The sequence below is a fragment of the Furipterus horrens genome, unplaced genomic scaffold, assembly GCF_987537825.1.
Source record: "Furipterus horrens unplaced genomic scaffold, mFurHor1.1.pri manual_scaffold_2, whole genome shotgun sequence".
Classification (NCBI taxonomy): Eukaryota; Metazoa; Chordata; class Mammalia; order Chiroptera; family Furipteridae; genus Furipterus; species Furipterus horrens.
Window position 1 is genome coordinate 49,239,562 of NW_028327172.1, and position 21,775 is coordinate 49,261,336.

At 39.6% G+C, this 21,775-nt stretch overlaps 1 protein-coding gene across 1 annotated transcript in view; it reads right to left on the reverse strand.

Annotated features, from left to right (window-relative positions):
* Positions 1-21,775, reverse strand: part of INTS4 (integrator complex subunit 4) — a 114,866-nt gene that overhangs the window by 7,107 nt on the left and 85,984 nt on the right. Inside the window, exons 16-21 of the mRNA XM_090265735.1 lie at positions 13,972-14,065; positions 10,996-11,076; positions 7,172-7,302; positions 3,775-3,834; positions 1,595-1,754; positions 1,229-1,372 (exon numbers count right to left, since the gene is read on the reverse strand). Coding sequence (XP_090121861.1) covers positions 1,229-1,372; positions 1,595-1,754; positions 3,775-3,834; positions 7,172-7,302; positions 10,996-11,076; positions 13,972-14,065 — 670 coding nt within the window. The remainder of the gene's footprint in view (positions 1-1,228; positions 1,373-1,594; positions 1,755-3,774; positions 3,835-7,171; positions 7,303-10,995; positions 11,077-13,971; positions 14,066-21,775) is intronic.

Here is a 21,775-nt window from a genome sequence, read left to right on the forward strand (position 1 = left end):
GGGGCAGCAAGGGGGGGGGGGGCAACGAGGGGGTGTGGAATCCATAAAACAAAAAAATCAGCTGCTGTACAACTTTACAGCCAGCTCAGAATTAGTTCTCTGTAGGTCTCATGATTTATAATAATTCCTGCTGGAAAGCCAGTTTTTTTCCTCTATTGTCACCAGAGGCAAATATTACCATCTTTAAGATCTGATTCATCCTTACCTCTTCCAGGAAGCCTTCCCTGCCTGCTCCAGGCTATTTTTCTGTCCTCTGATTAGACTTGCTGCCAATGCTTGCATCCTTATTTTTATTCATATTCCTCCTGCCCAGAATGCCTCCTTTTACCGTTATCCTTTGCCCTTCTTCATTCATCCTTTCAGACCTCACCATGCATAGCACCCCCCAAAAGCCTTTTTCCCTCAGCCTCCACCACACTCTCCAAATTAAGTGCCTCTCCAGAGTATTCTAAAAAATACTTGCAAATGTTTTATACTAGTCAAAAATTAGAAATTACCCTGTAGGGGAGGAAAAGTAATTTTCTCTCTACATTTCTTAGTTCTTGGCTAGAACCATTGGTCTGTCTCTCCTTGAAACTGAGCATCCTGAAGGCAGGAATTCTGACATAATTACCCTTGAAACACTAGCACTTAGTGTGTACAACAGAGTAAACATTATTGCAAGGATAGAGGAATGGATGGATGGATAAATGGGTAGTGTTCTTTGTGAGCTTAACTGCAGATTAGAATCTGTACACCTCTCATGTCTCTAATAAACCTATCTGTAACTTGGAAAAAAATACTCCCTAGTGATTCCTTTTTCCCCACTTATAAATTTTGTTCACCAGGCTGACCCATCCACAGCCTGGAAAGGACTCGTTTGTTGCAGCGTGCCTGAAGCACTGAAAAGACCAAGTCTTAACTTCACATCATAAGGATAGAAAGGGCCTTGTCATTTGCTGAACCCTTTTTGGGTACCAGGGACTTATATACAACATCTCACTTCAATATCAACTATTCCTGTTTGTTAATTGTAGAGTCTGGGGTTCAGAGTTTAAGATAAATTGCTCTAGGCTACACCCAGAAGTAAAGTTGGGAATCCAAGCCCAGGCTTTTTTCTAAAAAGACTCGTGTCTTCTCCATCCCCAGTTTCCATACCTCAGGTAGAGATTAAAGAGGTGCTAAAGTTAAATGCAAAGCTCAACACAAAGTGAGTACAGAAGCTCTATGGGGCCAGGCCCTGACCCACCTGGACCTTCACAGTGTTCTGAGGATCCTGCACATGTTCCAGGGTTGCATCAACATCCAGGGCTACCACCAGCCCAGAGGTAAACCGCAAAGGGTTGTCTGACTCGCCTGCTGGCTCAATGATGGTAGCTGAGGCCTTGTGGATCTGTAAACAGGAAGAAAATATAATGATTCTAAAGCCAGGTCATCGCTGGGTAACAAAACAAGATCTTCGCCTTTCTGTCTCTTTATCTCACAGGTGGGCATGCGGGAGCCAATCGGAGGAAAGGCCCTAGCCCAGCTGCTCCAAAGATTAAAGATCATCAAGGGGAGCAGTTCTGATGGTCTGTCCAGACTTTGCCTGAAGGAGTATGAAAAAGACCCTGACCTGCTCCGGAAGGGGGAGGTGCAGGAAGGTACTCTGCCGCAGCATTGTCTGTAGAATTTTGACCACTTCTGCAGGTTTGGATGTCATGAGTCGGGGCATAAGGTCAAGAAGTTTATCCACAAAGCTGTCCTGCAGGTGGGGTAAATCAGCAATGAAACACCTGGAGGAACAAACAGAAGCAAATAACTATGCATTCATTTTTCACAGGCTGAGCCTCAAACATCTGTCAAGCCCCAAGGTAGAAAAGGTAATGAACTGGAGGAGTTCGTGGTTTTCAACTGAGACAGCCAGTTAATCATGCCTCAGTGACACAATCATCATAACAGACTCGTTTACTGAATACCCACTATGTGCCAAGTATATTCCTAAGCATTTTACATTATCTTATTTAATCTTCCCAGCAACCCTGTGCACTGTCAGAATTATTTTTTTGATATTATAAATTCATTAATTAATTTAACAAATATATCTTTAGGATTTACCAAATGCCAAGTACTGTTCTAGATACTGGGGACATAACAGTAAGCAAAAGAGAAAAAAAATTCTGTTTTTTGTTTTAAATAAGATAAAAGTTATTTAAAAAGTCACAGAGGTAGAAGAAGTGAGCTGTACACGGAATGGGCTCAGGAAAAATGTTACAGAGGCAAAGGTAGGACCTTTGGAGCTTAGGAGAGAGAAAGATACAAGGAAAACGTGCCTGAAGGAAGGTAGTGAGGGGGTGGGTGGGGAGGGAGAGAAGGAGAGAGAAAGAGGGAGAGAGGGGAAGAGAGAGAGAGAGAAATATAGAGTGAGCCAGCTGCCAAAAATGCTTGCCTTAATGGAGCTTATATATTGAAGCGACAGAACACTGAGACTCAGATAGAATGTCTCATCGAGGCTTAAAAAAGTTAAGTAACTTATTCCCAACTCCAACTGATTCCACTGTGCTTCTGCTTCATGGAAGGGTTAGTCAAAATATATTTCAATGAGGAGGTGGTATCAGTGTAGGGACTCGGGACTCATAGGCTAAATTAAGAAAAAATGTGCAGCTCTAAACAGATGAGGAACTTCAGCAATTCAGAGCTGTCACCTTTCCAAAACTCAACCCAACTGTGTAAAAACAGACTACCTTAAAGAACCTAAAACCAAAAGGCACGAATTTAGTTCACATTTGAAAGCAGGATCTTAGAGAGCCAAGCTAGATTATTTGTTTGCTACAGAATAGCACCTGTTGGTGAAGGGTGGCATTGCAACCCAGCCCTATAGGAAGCTATCAGCACCCAAATGAAAATAGAATTGAGAAGTGTAGTCACATAAACCTCAGGTTTGGTCAGGTTCATGGTGGCAGGGACAAGGGGTGGCAGAATAAAATATCAGACGCAATGGAATCCTTGAAAACCCTATAACGCTTTCCTCCTGGTGGTATACAGCCAGTGCACCACAGGTTTGGTCACTCCCTGGACTTGCACTTCTTCGCCATCTGTTTTAACTGATTTGTATCACATAGAACTCTGAGAAAACTATTCTACAAAATGAAAGTTATTTGGAACAATTTTTTTGTAGATTTCAGAGAAATATATAAGTTTAAAAACAGTGGTTTAAAAATAGACAAGCGGTGGCTTTTCAAAAAGAGTTTACGACTTTTCCCACATATTTGTCTTTTCATGGTCTGGTTGAATGCTAAATCCAAATGATTCCTGATGTTTTTATTATTCTGTTGGCCTATGTTTCGGTTTGAAGTTAAGGTTAAATAGGTTTGTACACCATTAAAGAAAATACACAAATTAAAACACACTGCCAGAGATAATAGTTTAAATTCTTGGGCTAAACCAAGAATTCTGGCTTGTGATCACTCTTGTGGCTCTGTAAGTAATATTCTCTGCATAACCAAGATTTTTTCAAGATATATTTATTTATTTATTTATTTTATCCTCACCGGAGAACATGCTTATTAATTTTAGAGAGAAGAGAAGAGAGGAAGAGAAAGAGGGAGAGAAACATTGATATGAGAGAGACACATCAATTGGTGCCTCTTGCATGCACCCCAACTAGGGAATCAAACCTGCAGCCTAGACATGTGCCCTGACCAGGAATCAAACCTGCAACCTTTCAGTCTATGGGATGATGCTCCAACCAACTGAGCCACACCGCCTGGGCCATAACCAAGATTTAATAAACTAAAAAAGTGATGAAATACTTACCTCTGAAAAAAATCCACTTCCTGTAAAAATCTTTCACACATCCCAAATAAGGGGTCAACTCTGTAGAAAACAAAGAAAAGTTATTTGCTTGTGAAATCTGCGAACTGGAGTAAGGACCAAAGTCCCAGAATCCTGAGCCTATGTGAAAGGAGAATGAGTATATTACACTATAAAAATTATCTTTGAGAGAAATACAGGATTGCTGATGGACCTAGAGGGAAACATTTTCCAGGATCCCAAGACCCGATTATACACTGCAGTGCCCATTAGGCTCAATGACATTCAAAATCAGAGATCATCACAGGCCACATTTGGCACCAGATTCACTAGAATACAGGACCGAAGCACAGCTTACAGTTAGTGCAACGTCACGGTGCTCCTCTGTGGGAGTCCTTGCAGCAGTCCATTCAGCAGCCCTCCCACAGAGCTGTCTTGGAGCTGTGACTGCAGCTGATAGGTTGGGTACAAGGAGATGAGATCTACATCAGGTGAGTATGGAGACCATTGTGGCTTAGAAGCTTCAGGCTCCATAGGTGCTAATATGTCTTGAAACAACCCACAGGCATACCTCCCAGGATCCCAAGGGATATGCTCAGTTAAAAGAATCGCTGCACTCAATGACGCCCAAAGCTATGGGGGTTACATCAGATAATTATAGTTCCTTCTAGTCTACGTGCAATTTTATCAGAGATCATTTTCACCACAGCAGTGTTACCTAATATAGCTGACACTACAGGTTTCCAGGGAACAGACCCAGAAAGTTAACCAAAGGTCAAATTCTCATGCAGTATGGGAAAAGCTATGTTGCTACTTTGCCCACAAACACAGATTATGTTCTTTTCTTTGTCTTGACTTCTTCAGCCTCATAGTACTTACAGTATTTTATTACAGTAAAAACTCACTGTAATACATAAATAATCCAGGAAACATGCTAGGCCACTAGAAGTTACTAATCACACAACAGATTTTTCCTTTTGACCTACGTGCATTTTATTTTATTTCTTATAATTTCTGCATGAAACTTCCCATTTTCATGTCACTATTATATAATATTAATACATTATTCATTGGAGGAATAAAGTTCCAGTAAAGAAAGACAAATATTCTTTTCTTTATATAAAACCATGGAGTCCAGCTTCTCAAGAACCTACTTTCGACTAAAATGTAAGTTCCATGACAGTAGGGACTTTGTATTGTGTATCATGTATTTCCTGACATAAGCAGTTATTCAATATTTCTTGAATGAAATGGTGAATAAAAATATACTCTATAAGCAACACTCATTTAAATTAGTTTCCTAAACAGGTAGCACTCGAAACTTTCTTCACTCTGATAAACACCAGAGTGGGACTGAAATCTGACAATGAGATTAACCCACCACAGACCTCTAGGAGTGCAAAAGACTGGTTAAGAGAATTCCAGCTAAGCAGGGACTGAAAGGCAAGCAATTTGGCGAAGCAGTGTCATTTTCTGGCCTGCTTATATAGAACCAGCTTGGAGAACTTCCAAACGGTGGAATACTCTCCCCCAAACAGAGCAGGCAGCCTCGCCTACATGCTACACAAAGTGGGCATCTACCACTGAGAACGCCCCCTTTCCCCTTGGCGTGAGGAAGGAGTCAATATCTGAACCCACTCAATGAGGCACCACAGCCCTCTTAACTATGATCTGCCTCTCACTTGAATAAGTCAGAATTAGGGTACAGAACTTTTAAACCCCTGGGAAGAAAAAAAATTAAAGAAAATAATCGATTTATCAAAAAATCAAGAAAGAAAAATAGCATACAAATGGAAAATATAAAATAATACAACATGAATAAAGACCAAATATATTAGAATCTTTATATAATGACATAGAAAGATGAAATATATTGTTGGATGAAAAGAAAAGGAGGCAGAGCACCACAGTATCTTATAATTTGATTTATGTCAATAGACACAGAATTATAATCTACACATGTTTATCTGGCTTGGGAAAAGTCTGTAGACAATTGTTTTAGAAGAGGTGGATTACCAGAGAACCTTCACTTAATCTGCAATATTTAAATTTCCACAATAATCATATATAAACTGAAAAATACATCTACTTTCTTTAAATATTGATAAAAAGTGTAGATGCCGTCTCAAGCACCTATCTTTTTTTTCTCAGCTGTGACTGAGGAGTAAGAATAAAACATTTGTTAGCCCTGGCTGGTGTGGCTCAGAGGATTGAGTGCCAGCCTGCAAACCAAAGGGCCACCAGTTCAGTTCCCAGTCAGGGCACATGCCTGGGTTGCGGGCCAGGTCCCCAGCTGGGGATGTGAGAGAGGCAACCACACACTGATGTTTCTTTCCCACTCTGTCTCCCTCCCTTCTCTTCTCTGTAAAAATAAATAAATAAAATCATTTAAAAAAATGTGTTAAATGAATGTATGGATATCTCTAAGATTAAATTACTACCTGAATTTATCAGAGCACTATCAAGATAAGTGAAGAAATAAAATAATATGTGGAAAGTTCTTTCTGATCTAGTAATTTTCAGTGCTTACTTAAACACCCATATTTATTGCTCTATGCCACATTTAGGCTGAAACAACTGCTGAACTCAGCATCAGATATAGCTTCGATCTGGCAACAAGTTACATAAATATTGTATTATATCAAATCTATGAGGCCATCGTTCTTAAGGTGCATCTTTATTTTATGAAACAAGAAACAAAAATACAACCCACTTTATATCAAACTATGGCATACCAACAAAGTATCTGATTTCAGAGAAGTTTAAAAGTGTGCATTTTTGAATTGATGAAATATGGCAATTCTCATCATAAAGCCTAAAAGCTAACATTATACTGAGTTCTTACTATGTACCATGTACCATGCTAAGTGCTTTTACATGTATTATCCAATTCATTCTTCATAGAAACCCCATGAGACAGATGCTTCATCATTCTCATTTTATAGACAGGGAAACGAGGCAACAGAGAGGTTTAAAAACCTGTCCATAATCAAACAACTAATAAGTGAAGAGGTTCAGGATTTAAAATAAGGTGGTCTCACTGTACATTGGATTCTCTTGTTTTTAATGCCTTGGAGAGGGTTTACTAGTCCCTTCAGAAGAGAAAAATTCTAAATTCTGATAATAAATTCTTAAAGAAATTTATCAAGGACCACAGAGAATGTCCGTGTGTCCAGATGAAGTCCCATGTTGTGCTGTAGACAATAAAGAGCCACTGGAGTATTTTTCCAGGGATCTCATATAATCCAAGAACAGAACTCAGAATACCTGAAAAAGTTAATACTAATATCCCTTACCTAAACTTTCCTAAATATCATTTTACTTATCATTAACCTTGGTGAGACCTCTGCATATCTTTGAAAGGACCATGCCACCCCTCTGGGCCAGCTGTACATCTTACCCTCGAGCAGTTCTCGCCGTTACTATAAGCTGCAAAGCTTTGGCCTGAAGCCTCATGTGATGTATAATCACTACCTGCTTATTCTCCACACCACTGTACATGAACTCCATTTTGTAGGTCTCTTCCATGATCTATAAAAAAAAGGTAATAAATGATCAGTGAAAATATCAAGTCTTCCTTGAGAGCAGTATAGAATTGTAGGTAAAACTCTGAGATGAATTTTTTTATGCCTATGTCTGAACTGAGATTTTTTTAAAAAGATAAAAAAGGATATGTTTATTGAGAGACAGGAAGGGAGAAAGAGAGAGAGAAACATCAATGTGACAGAGAAACAATGACTGGCTGCTGCCCATACGCACCTCAACAGGGGATCAAACCCGCAACCTAGGTACATGCCCTGACTGGGAATTGAACCCCCAACCTTTTGGTGTATGGGACAATGCTCCAATCAATGGAGCCACAGTAGCCAGAGCCTGAACTGAGATTTTTAAGTGCCTATGTTGAGAGAAACTAACATAATTTGAGAGAAATTAATATGTGTTGAGAGAAATGTATAATATACCTTGCAAAAAAGAAAATATTTTGTCAATTGAAAAACAAAAGGCTTTCTTCTGGTAATAAAATCATCTTAGTTGATGATGTAAAGCTATGAAAGTTTAATCACCAATAAAATTGTGAAGCACTGCTTGTTACCCTAAATCAAAATTACTATGCTGTGGGAACAAATGAATATATGCTATATATGGAAACCCAATCTTCAAGAAAAGGCTTCAAGAATTTAGTGTCAAGAACTAAGAACCACCTACTAGCCATCCAGACAGACTGTCCTATTGGCCTGGACTTTGAAAGGAGTGCAAAAAACAAGGCCCATGACCTCACCTCAAGCCCAGTGCATCTTAAGCTCTTGCTCTATTCTAGCTGAATCAGCTACTCCCAGCCAAATGATACTTCTCTTCCCCTTCTGGGCTTGCCTTCCTTTGAAGGCTCTGGGGTCAGAGAAATCACTCCAGGCTCTCTTGCAACTGACATTAAGACAAGATATTTCATTACACAGTACCTCGGTTTCCCTATCTGTACAAAGGGAAGAAACAGTACCAACATTATAAAATGTAAAGGATTAAATGGGGCATGGTAAGAGCTTAACACAGTATCTGGCACACAGCTATTGTAATTCCTTTCCTCTCTTTCTTCCATACTACTGCTCCCTAGTCCCCTCCCTTCCAACATGGTTTATTTTGGGACTATGGTCACCAGGTTCTACTCCTCTACAATAAGCCACATAGCAGGTCTGAAAGGGAGTCTAGATCAGAGGAGAGTGCAAGCAGAATAGTGGCAAGAAAACAGACTCTGGGTATCAGAGGATCTGGCCTCAAATCGCTGACTCTAACCTTGCTGAGCCTTAATTGTTTCACCTATAATATGGGCTTAATACTCATTCCTACCTAATGGGATTATTGTGATGGTTAATTAAAATAAATTATAAATCATTTACTGAACTGTAATGTAACTTCCTACTGGGTCCCAATCACTTGGCTATGCACAGACTCACTATCCAGAATACCTGAGCCAGAAGAGTTCACCAAATCCCAATACCTAAGAATGAAGGGAAATTGCTCAAAGCTAGAAAGAAACAAACTCAAAGCAAATAAAATAAAATGCTACTTAATGAACTGACGGGAAACGTAAGAACGTTTTAACATTCATTTAGTATAGGCTAAAAATATAAACCACCTGAAAATTAGTTCAACTACATGATAGTATATATTGGATTTTAGTATATCTGAAATACAAACTGATAATATTTTAGAACACAAAAGAATCTTTTTTTTTTTCAGATTTAATGTGTTTTATTGATTAAAATATTACATTTGTGCCAATTTCCCTTCCCTCTGCTCCCCTCCACCCGGTGGCCCCCCTCCCTCCAGTTGTCCCCCCCTTTTAGATTATGTCCATTAGTTGTGCATACAGTTCCTCCCAACCTCTCTCCGTCTATTTCATTCCCTCCTACCATGATCCCCAATTCCTATATCATCTCCCTCCCTCTCCCCACTCCCCCTCCCTGTTGACCTCCCCCCAATATGCTTCCCATACCCACAGTTCCTTTTCCACTCTCGTTGCCTGTTTAGTTTGCCTTTGTTTCATCTCCCTAGCTTCTGTTTTTTAAACCAGTCCCTTTAACATCTCATATAACAGTGGTTTGGATCTAATGAACTCTTTCAGTTTTATTTTGTCCTGGAAACACTTTCTCTGTCCTTCTATTCTGAATGACAGTTTCGCTGGATAGAGTATTCGTGGTTGTAGGTTTTGGATTTTCATTACTTTGAATATTTCTTGCCAGTCCCTTCTTGCCTGTAGGGTCTCCCTTGAGAAGTCAGCTGATAGTCTAATTGGGACCCCTTTGTACATGATTCTTTTCTTCTCTCTTGCTGCTTTTAAGATTCTCTCTTTATCTTTAATTTTTGACATTTTGATTATAATGTGTCTTGGAGTGGTTCTCCCTGGGTCCAGTCTCTTGGGAACTCTCCTTGCTTCCTGGACCTGCAAGTCTATTCCCTTCCCCAAGTCTGGGAAGTTCTCCTTTATTATATTTTCACTCAATTTTTCAAGTTCTAGTTCATCTTCCTCACTCTCTGGCAAACCAATGATTCTTATGCTGGGCCTTTTATAGCTGTCCCAGAGGTTTCTGATCCTCTCATTGTTGCTTCCCATTTCCTCTCTCTGCATTGGCTGACTGCTTGTTCCTTCTCCATATTCCAGTTTGTTGAAATGAACTCTGGATTTTTTTTCCTCACCATCTGTCTCGTATGTGGTTTTGTTCCTTTCGTTATGAATGTTTTTCGCTTCTTTCATATCTTTTTCCTGCTCTTTTGTGAATTCTGTAAGCCACCTGATAACAATGGCCCAGAACTGAGCCTCTGACAGGTTTCTTATCTGTTCATCTGTCAGGTTCTCTATCTGTTGCCTGGTGAGCTGTGCCACCGGGATTTCTATAGTTGTCTGCCTCATTTTGACAGATGCGTTTTGTTTTCTTGGGCCGGCTGTAGGGGGCAGTGCCTGTGTACGTGTCACAATTCAGCGACCAGCGCCTGTCCGCGACCTATTTCGCAGCCCTGTGGTGCTTTCTTTGGGGGCGGGGGTCCAAGGTGGATTCACACAGTTATTCAGCTAGGAGACCGGGATCCGTCCTCCCGCCCCCCTGGGCCTCACTGTTCAAGGCGATGCGGTGGCTGTTTTCCCCAGTGCTGGGGTCGCGCACTGCCAGGGGCTTGACTGCCACCGGGCTTTTTCGCCGCCCCACCGCTGACCGCAAACAACGCTGCCCTCTTTAACTCTTACCTGCCCAAATGGCACCGCTGGTTTATAACTTCATATGTTGGGCTTCCGTGTAGTTTTATTTTCTGGAATTTCTAGTTATCCTTTGTTTTGAAGTAGTTGTATTCCTCTCTAGTTGTAGAGGGAGACCTAGCGTGTCCATCTAAGCCTCCATCTTGGCCGGAAGTCCAAAAGAATCTTAAAAGTCATCTAACTGAACTACCATATTTTACAGAGGAGGGAAAAAAATCCAGGGAGGTTAAATAACCTGTTCGATATTACCAAGAAAATAAGAGGCACACCTGGGACTAGAGCCCAGGTCCCCTGACTCTAAAGCCAGTGCTGTGGCCCCTAGTTTTATGCTGTTTCTCCTATCACTAAGTTCTGTTATCACAGGCTGAAACTGGGGAGGCCACAGCAGACATGGAGCCCTGTGAAAGCCTCTGGCTCTGACATGAATGAGACAATTCCTGCACAGAGATCTAGTGAGGAGAAGATCTCAATTAGCTTACCTGTTTTGCTGCTGCTGAGGCCAAATCACTCTGCTTCAAATACAAAGGGGCGGCCACATTCCACAGCTTTTCCTGTAAGGCCTGCACAGACAAATCAGGAGATGACAGAACACAGAGGTCACAAAGACTGGCATATCATTTAAGATTTACGTGTTGATTTTGTTTTGAAAATCTACTAGGATCAGGACTTCCTTTCAGTCTTATTCTTTTGTTTGTTTATTTCTTTTTAAAGATTTTATTTATTTACTTTTAGAGAGAGGGGAAGAAAGAAGGAAAGATACAGGATCGGTTGCCTCACACTCACCCCCAACTGGGGACCTGGTCCCTAACCGAGGCAGGTGCCCTGACTAGGAATCGAACCAGCGACTTTTCTGTTCTCAGGCCGGCACTCAGTCCACTGAGCCACATCAGCCAGGGCCAGTTTTATTCTTTTAAGCCAATAAGCCCTACTTATTATGGAAAGTGAGAATACCAATGGTTTGGACTAACTAAATTCCTACCCATTCAATCCAGTTCCTAACCCAAAGGCCCTATGTCCTGGACTACTGCTTGCAAACAGAGTGCAGGACCCATGAAGGTCTCACCAGAATATCCAGGCAAGCCAGCTTCGAAAGCTCTGGGTCCTCCGTTTTCCCACAGCCACTGGACTACCCTGACTGCCTAGACCCTTCCTGCTTGACTGTGGTTCTTTTTTCTTTTTCCCATGCTCACTATTCTTTTGAACAATCCCATCACCTCCTGGCACAGCTTTCCTAGATTCCACCCTCTCTCAAGCTTTCTACATTAAAAACTATCACTTAATGTCAGAGATTTAACCTTCTATCTCTCTTCTTCTATCTATCCATACGGCCCCATCGCTCTTCTCTTGTCTACATCTTTGTTACAGTCTCTAATTTCTGTAGTCCTTCTTAATAACAGACATAACCAATGACATTACAAAAAACCTAGACTAACACAGTCCAACAGAAATATGAAATGAGCCATGTATGTAATTTTACATTTTCTAGTTGCCACATTTTTGAAAGTAAAAAGAAATAGGTGAAATTAATTTTAACAATACAGTCTACTTAACCCAATATATCCAAGATAATACCATTTCACTATGCTATTAATATTTTTTAAATCACTAAAATAGCCCTGGCTGGTGTGGCTCAGTGGATTGAGCACCAGCCTGCGAACAGAAAGGTCACCGGTTCAATTCCTAGGCAGAGCACATGCCTGGGTTATGTGCCAGGTCCCCAGATGGGGGCTTTCAAGAGGCAACCAATTGATGTATCTTTCGCATGTTGATGTTTCTCTCCCTTTCTCCCTCCCTTCCCCTCTCTCTAAAAATAAATAAATAAAATCTTTTAAAAAATTACTGAGATAGTTTACATGCTTTTTTCGTACAAAGTCTACGAAATCCAGTGTGTATTTTGCATTTACAGCACATCTCAATTTGAACCAACAACATTTCAAGAGTTCAACAGTCACAAGTACCTGGTGATTATCATATTAGACAGTGGCAGGTCTATATTATAGATATAGAAATCTTTAAACACCAAAAAGATACTCTTATCAGTTATTGTTTTTGAATATTTGCTTCCAGTCATTTCTCAAATGCATATTATTACATAACTGTAGTCAGAAGGCTGAAGTAATTTTGTATAATTTTTTAGTACATAACATTACCCTGTATTTTGTGATGTTGTTCTATTATTCTTCATAAAGATCATAACGGTGACACAATTGAGTTAGCTCCTCCCCAATTACCAAACACTTGTCTGCCTCGGGTTCTGGGTCTGGGTCCCTTACCCTACCCTGCCACTCCATAAAACTGAGTAAAAGCATAGTTCTATGGTCTTTTTAGGAATAATCTCTTCTCATTTCCTACTGTTCAAAAGTAGATTCTTTTCAAAGGCTTCCTTGTATTTTCACAGACAGATAGCAAGCAACAGAAGACGGAAAAAGACCAACAGTGACATGACACTCACTACACACCAGACACTAGGCCAAGGGCATTCACACATATTGCTGGTCACCAATCCTTACCTGGGTAGAGCCGTTATTAGCCCTGTTTCACAGAACCTTGGAAAAGCCAAACAACTTTGCAAAGGGGCATAAAGGAACTTTTTGGGGTAATAGAAATGTGCTATATCTTGACTGTGGTAGTGGTTATGCAAGTATACACATTTGAAAAAGTCTATCTTGCTGAACAGGGCTGTTTAAATCCCTACTTTAGTGTACCCACCAACCTTCACATGTATATACACATTTGCAAAACCCTATGCTCACATATCTCACAGTGAGAAATAATTTCTGACTTCTCCATTTATTCTGACTTTGAACAAACATCATTAATCACTTTGAAAACTAATAACAGTTAGAACTGAAGTCAAGATAAAGGCTTAACAAGTAAGAAGGGCTCTTCCAAATCCTAAACCTAAATTTACAGCAAAGCTCTGCACTCTGCTGCAGAAGCTGAAAGCTATTTAACTAGGTTAATTAGTTTTCAATTCAGTAAACTGAAACCATTTCCTGGGTACCAATTTTTTGTCTATATAAATAAACTGACTACCTAGTACAAAATGCCAGCAAGTCGGCCCTTTTAAGACCGAAGAAAACAATCTTTAACTAATTTCACTTTGACCAAGTGAAATTAGCACTTAAAAACATAAAAGTTCATATAACTCTTTGCTAATCAAATTAGAAAAAACAATGAAAGTCCTTGGGACTCTAATGAAAATGGTTGCGTATTTGATCTGCTCTAATTACATAATAATGACAAAATTCTACCAAATTTAAAAAATCAAATTCTTATATGGGTTAATTTTTTAACTAGAGCCAAATATAATTACACCACAGAGTACATAATTTTCCATTGCTAAATAGCTGCAGAAGACCATATATTTTTCCAATTATGGCCTCAAACACTGCCAAGTCTGTTAAAGTGTGTTCTTAGCATCACAATCACAAGCATAATGGGTCCAAACCAACCTTGACAAGAAGAAGCTGACAACGAAGATAGGTAGCAGAAAAGTCAGCGACTCCTGCCAATTCAGACTGAAGTTCTCCAAGTCTCTGCAGATCCCTGTAGTAAACAAAACCCAAGCCAAACAGAGGATAAGGATAATAACAGCAATATAAGAATCATGTCAAAGCATTTTACCATTTCACACCTAGTAAACAGGTCATAAATTTTTAAAATAGCACCCATTGCTGGAGTGCTTATAATGAAAGTGGTTCAACCACATTTTGATAGTTTAAGCTGATAGAATTCTTTTGGAAAGTAAAGTTGTACTATGTTATTAAAAGTCACATATATGGTCAAATATTTTGATCAGGAGCTTTATGCTGAGAATTAATTCCAAGGAGAATCTTCAACAGAAATGAAATGCTCAATGGCTCCTCATATTCACTGTGTGAACTATTATAGTAAATAATACTTCAGTAACTACTAAAATGTTCAATGGTAGAAGAATTTTAAATATTACTGTACATCTAGTCAATGAAATATTCTATAGACATTAAAATCTAAAGTGGTAGGAAGGTATATGATCTCAACCATGTCAAAATGATATATAGGAGAAAAGTACAGCACAGTGGTTTTCTGGATAGAGGTATTCAGGGGATTTTTAGTGCCTTCTCCCAAATATGCTTTATTTTCCAATTGTTTTATACAATGGACAAGTATTTTTGTTTCATCAGAAAAAAAAAATCTGCCTGTGGATGAGAAAATAGAATGTGACACACAGATGAAACAGTTGTATTGGGGGCTCAAATTACTAACTGAAAAATTTTAGTTTTTTGAATAGATAATACAAACCTAGAGAATTATACCGATAAGATGTAATTCAAAAGATACTAAAGGATATATATTGATACAATTAAATTAGTCCTCCTTTCTATTACCTGTGCACTGCTAACCAGTACACCCTTTCCAGAGGAACTACACTATCAGTTTCCTCTGATTTCTTCTAGAAATATGCTATGCATCTACAAAAAAGTATTGTTTTTCTTTTCTTCTGTCTTCTCTTTTGGGGAAGAGTTTGTGTGTGTGAGAGAGAGACCCCTAACAATACATCTCAAAAAAAATTCAAAAAAGCTGCCTCAGTTTTAATGGTAATTTCATCATTTTATATAGAAATGATAACTGTTAGAGGAGTGGGTAAGAGGAAAGTTAACTGTTTCAGGGCTGGCATAATACATTAGGTTTCACAGTAGCTTGCACAAAACTCTCCATCAAACTAAGCCCCCCAATACTTGCAGGCAAATTTCTCATAGCTAATGCTGCTCCCTAAGAACCATGATACCAGGGAGAAGATGCTCTAGAAAGGGGCATAAAGTAAATTATTCCCAAAGTAATTGAAGAAATTGGGGTCTGGAGATTATATATCACTGCTCGTGAGTATTGGTGGCCTTAGCTGGTCCTGGAGAACCTGCTCATATGTGGGGCTCCAGCACAATAAAAGGCAAGACCTTTACCAGCTAATCACACCTGTAAAGTGCTATTTTTCTTTTCCTTTAACCATCTCTAATGTCTCTCTTACAAAAGACAGTCCTGAATCATTCTACTTCTGAATCATTTCCTTTCCACAAAGATTCTGCCTTCCATTACAATTACAGGGACACTGACCACTTACCATTAGCTGGCTGTCGCCATTGTTAAGTTAGTCTACCACCCTCGCACCATAGCAATTGTTCTGAATTGCACAGAACAAGATGTAACCCAACTAGCCATGGGAAATCTGACCTACTGAACAAACAAAAATGAAACCTTGCTAGCCCTGGGCAAAATGCTTTATGTCCCAGTGGTTCCTCTCTGCACCTCTTTGTGCCCACAACCCTCAAGAACCAGTTTAGACATTCATCAGGAGACTATGGACCCTTTAATGAAAAAGGTTACAAACAGCACCTTCTATGTGCACTGTACTAGGTGTTCCCTTACCTGAGCTCATGTAATCCTTAAGATGTGAAATGAAATTAATCGCATTTCACTGAGAAGAAACTGAATATCAGAGTTTAAGTGGTTTGCAAAAATAAATAGGCCATGAACTGAGGTCTAATTCTAAAAGTCTTCTTTTTTCCCAATCATATCATATTGCATTTTATTTATTCATTTGCTATTTAAAATCTTTTCATATATTTATCAACTATATCAAATACAGATGGACGAAAACTGATTTTAAATCAGCTAAATATTTAGCCACATTTCTAGAGATGTGATGTGGAAGGGTAAAGAGGTGCCTCCCAGGAACACCCAATTCAGCAATCTTTAGTCAACATGATGGCAAATAATGTTATAAGAATACAAGTTTGCATATATAGCAATTTTTTTAAAAAACACCTTACACAACAAGCAGAATCGTTCATTTTTAAATCATCACTTAAAAACAGTAAAAAAAACTCTGGATGTATAAATCATATGTTTATGACTAAACATTTCTTTCAATCTCTTACAATCTCTAAACATCAAATTTACAATTAATGTCTCTTAGTAGTTTGGAAGAACAAGGAATGTTAGAAAATGCAAAATAAGTACCAAATCCTGATGACTTTTCAAAGCTATCTAGATCCTTGCACTCAGATGATTATAAACAGCAAACACTTCATTTCCAATCATTAACTTACTGGACTAGTTTCCAAGCCACAAAACAGGCACTGTCCCTTGGAGACATGAAACAATGCACAGCAAAGGAAGGATTTAAAAAATAAATTTTTTAAGTATATTTTATTGATTATGTTGTTCCAGTAGTTTCAATTTTTTCCCCTTTGCTCCCCTCTGCACAGTACCCTGCTTCCCTCCAGCCATCCAACCCACCTTAGTTCATGTCCATGGGTTGTGCACATGAGTTCTTTGGCTTCACCCTTTCCTATATTATTCTTAACTTCCTCTTGTCTATTTTGTACCAATTGATTATGCTTCTTTATACCTTCATCATTTCCCCATTTCTCCCCCTTCCCCTTCCCAGCTGATACCCCTCCAAATGATCCCCATATCTATGATTCTGTTCCTATTCTGGTTTGCTTAGTTGGATTTTGTTTTTAATTTTTAGATTCAGTTGTTGATAGTTGTGAGTTTGTTGTCATTTTAGTGTTCATAGGTTTGATCTTTTTCTTAGTAAGTCCCTTTGACATTTCACATAATAATGGCTTGGTGTTGATGAACTCCTTTAGCTTTACCTTGTCTGGGAAGTACTTCATCTGCCCTTCCATTCTAAATGATAGCTTTGCTGGATAAAGTAATCTTGGTTGTAGGTCCTTGCTTTTCATCACATTGAATAGTTCTTGCCAGTCCCTTCTTGCCCGCAAAGCTTCTTTTGAGAAATAAGCCGATAGTCTTATAGACACCCCTTTGTAGGCAACTCTCCACTTCTCTCTTGCTGCGTTTAGGATTCTCTCTATCTTTCACCTTCGGCATTTTAATCATGATGTGTCTTGGTGTGGTCCCCTCTAGATCCAGCTTGCCCAGGACTCTCGTGCTTCCTGGACTTGTATGTCTATTTCCTTCACCAAATTTGGAAAGTTTTCCTCCATTATTTTTTCACATAAGTTTTCCATTTCTTGCTCTTCCTCTTCTTCTGGCACCCCTATGATTCGGATGTTGGCATGTTTAAAGTTGTCCCAGAGGTTTCAAAGCCTCTTCTCATTTTTTTCAATTCTTGTTTCCTCATTCTGTGCTGGTTGACTATTTTTTTCTTCCTTATGTTCTAAATCATTGATATGAACCCTGGTTTTCTTCCCTTTACCATTGGTTTTGTGTGGATTTTCCTTCGTTTTCACTTAGCATAGCCTTAACTTTTTCTCTTATGTGTTTGCCATACTCAAGCATATCTGTCAAGTCTGTGAGCATCTTTATCACCGGTGTTCGGAATTCTGCATCTGTTAAGCTGGCTACCTCCTCATCTGTTAGGTTGGCTGTCTCCTCATCACTTAAGTTTTCCCACTGGAACCTTGATCCGTCCCCTCTTTTGGGCCATACTTCTCTTGTCTCCTCACCTTGACAGGCTCCTATGTTTGTCTGCCTCTGTGTCTTAGGTAGAGTTGTTGCACCTGTTATGTTGTAAGGGGCAGAGCCTTAGGGATTCATCAGTACAGGTCGACCCATTTCACCACGTTGTGGCGCTGTTTGTGGGGGAGGAGTCTGAGAGGGAACAATGCCGCTTGCCCAGTACTCACCCCTTTTCCAGGCACTTCTCCCACTTCCATATGGGCCTAGTGCCTCTCTAGCTGCTGCCCTGGTTGTCGTTCCCAGAATGGATGGGTCTGCAGACATTTTGGGACTGTGGGAGCTCTTTGAACAAGTGCACTAGGCTGAAAGACAGGCAGTTTCTGCCTCCACCCCAACCCCCACTGGTTTGCACAGTCAGAAGCGATGAGGCTTGATTTTCCCCGGTGTTGGGACGGTGAGCTGTGCAGTCTGGTGAGGAGCTGGGAATGCTCCCCAGGTGTCCCTCCTGGCTTTTTAAAACGTATAATATGCTTTCTACTGGCCTGCTGTTGCTGCCGCTGCTGCCTCCACCACACCGTGTCCTCTCCGCCCTGGCTCCGCCCCTCCTACCTGTCTGGATGAGTATTTCTTCTTTATATCTTTGTTTGTTGGATTTCCATGCAGTTTGATTTTCTGGAACTTCTGGTTGTTTCTAGTTTTGAGGTAGTTGTAGTCCTTCTTAGTCATGGAGGGAGATGCATCATGTCTGTCTATGCCTCCATCTTGGCCGGAAGTCCTCGGATTTTTAAAAATTTAACCAAGAAATCCCATGTTCTTAGCTCTGGCTGGTGTGGCTCAGTGGATTGAGCACTGGCCTGTGAACCAAAGGGCTGCTGGTTTGATTCCTAGTCAGGGCACATGCTTCGGTTGCAAGTCAGGTGCCCAGTTGGGGGTGCACAAGAGGCAACCACACATTGATGTTTCTCTTCCTCTCTTCCTCCCTCCTTTCCCTTCTCTCTGAAAATATATAAGTAAAATTAAAAAAAAAGAAATCCCATCTTCTTTAGGGTTGATGTTTAAAAAACTCCCATAAGAAGTTTTTTTTTTTAAATAATTTTTTATTTCTTAATTCCACTTGACATACAATATTATTTGGTTCAGGTGTACAACCCAGTGATCAGACATTACACAGCCTAAGTGATAATCCTGATAAATCCCACAACCACCAGACACCATACATAGTTACCATAAAATTATTGACTATATTCCCCACATTGTACTTAACATCCCTGGGACCATTCTGTAACTACCAATTTGTACTTCTTAATCCCTTCACCTTTTCACCCATCCCCCTAGCCCCCTATCTGACAACCATCAAAATGTTTTCTGTAATTATGACTCTGTTTCTGTTCTGTTTGTTCATTTATTAGGTTTTCTTTTTTTTTAGATTCAATTATTGATATGTATTTATTGCCATTTTATTACATTTTTATCTTTTTAAAATTCTTCTTCTTAAAGAAGACCCTTTAACATTTTATGTAATATGGGTTTGGTAATAATGAACTGCTTTAGCCTTTTCCTCTTTGGGAAGCTCTTTATATGTCCTTGGAGTCTACATGATAGCTTTGCTGGGTAGAGTAATGTTGGTTGTAGGTTCTTGCTTTTCATCACTTTGTATATTTCTTGCCAATCCCTTCTGGCCTACAAAGCTAACTAATTGCTTTGAAAGAAGTGTACGTATTCCTATCGATTCAAGAAAAGTGATGCCCCACCTGTTTCAAATTCAAATAAGCTGCTTTACTAAAAAAGAGCAATCTCTATTATGAAACATTTCTAAAGTGATAGTTTTCTGAAACAATAAAGGGGATTCCCAGTAACAACACCTTAATGGACTGACACAAAAAATATGAACTCTGAGAATTGGTTCAGTATTTAAAAGAACAGGCAAGTGACTACAGCATTCCTTAAAAGACAATCCCTTCTCTCCACCAATGAATGTAAACATAATTACATTCATAAAATTGAACTGGATTTACAAAATATGAAGACCATGTCTACTGTGTCAAATGAGCCACAATTAGATTTAAATTTTTTAAAGGTTCTATTTATTTATTTTTAGAGAGGGGGAAGGGAGGGAGAAAGAGAGGAAGGGAAACATCAATGTGTGGTTGTCTCTCACATGCCCCCAACAGGGGACCTGGCCCACAATGCAGGCATGTACCCTGACTGGGAATCGAACCAGCAACCCTTTGGTTTCCAGGTTGGCATTCAATCCACTGAGCCACACCAGCCAGGGCTAGATTTAAATTTTAAAACAAAATTTCATAAATGCCCAACTATTATCTATGTAACTACTATTCTCAAAATACTTTCCATATATCATTATAATCTTCCCAACACTCCCAAGACCTACATACTACCCTCAATTTATGGATCAGGAAATTGAGGCCTAAGATCATGTACCCACGAAGTGATAAAACTAAGACTTGAACCAAGTCCTTTGGATTATAAATCTAATTATACAAGATATTTCATGTCATACAAACTGTTAACCAGAAACAGAGCAGTGTGACCAGATGGAAGGGCTAGAAAGACCAATGTTTTAGTCCAGGACTTGGCTGTACTGAGTCCTTGATACGCTCTTCTCCCTTCTTCACTTGACTAACTTCTATTCATTCTTCAGGTCACTGAGTAGATCATCCAAGGAAGGAGTACATTCCCCCTGCCTTTCTCCTAGAAGTATAAGTTCTCCTGTGCTTACTGTACTGTGGAAAGCACAATACTACATTTCCTGTTTACCTTGCCAATTCCCCAACCAGGCTGTAAAATCCTTGCAGCAGATTGTCTCACTTAACTGTCGTGTTCCTTCTGCCCACCGGAAGGCCCAGCATATGATGAAAAACCACAACAAATAAATAAACCCCAGCTCCCTCACTCATTGTAAATACAAGGTAATTCCCATAGGACTGTTTTCAAATTAAATGAAATAAAGTACATTAAACACTTAAAGGAGTGGGTACCTAGCGGGCACTTGATAGACAGTGGCTATTGTTATGATCAAGCCAGCAAAAACCTCACAAAACAGCAAATCTATACATCTAGAGGTGGGGTATGGCCAGGAAAGAAAATCTACAAAAATCTTAAACCTGGACAGTGTCACTCAGTGGATTGAGCGCTGGCCTGCGAACCAAAGGGTTGCTGGTTGGATTCCTAGTCAGGGCACATGCCTGGGTTACAGACCAGGTCCCCATGGGGGCACGTAAGAGGTAAATGATTGATGTTTTTCTCCCTCCCGTACCCTCTCTCTAAAATTAAAGAAAAATAAAATAAAATAAAAATCTACAAAAATATTAAAAGACTTCATTCCTGGTTAGGCTATCACAACTAGAGTTTTCAACAAATATTTACTGAGCTCCTATAAAGCACCCAAGGTACAGTGGTGAAGACAAAGTAGTTATGTCAAGTTCTAGAAACAAACAAGCAAACAATCACTTCCCAGAGCCCTCACAGAACTACAGTAGACTTTCTATAGGTGAGGTCTTGGTTGGGTAAAACAAGTATGAGATTATGTGACATTAACTGAGAGCGGGTCTTATTTTGTTATATGTGAAGAATGAGGTTTTCAGAGCTATATTAACTCAGCTGAGGCATGTATGATGTAGTTTAGAATTCATTTGACCAAAACAATACTAACGAGCATAGAATGTTACTGTCTTTCTGCTCAGAGATTGTGTTTTAGGCACCCATAGTGATAGATGGATAAGCAGACACCCAGGTAATTTATCATATGGTCCTGGTATCACCACACTGTTGACCATGAGACTTTTGCAGGTATCCTTTGAAGAGAGGACAGTGACTCTATTAGGCTTT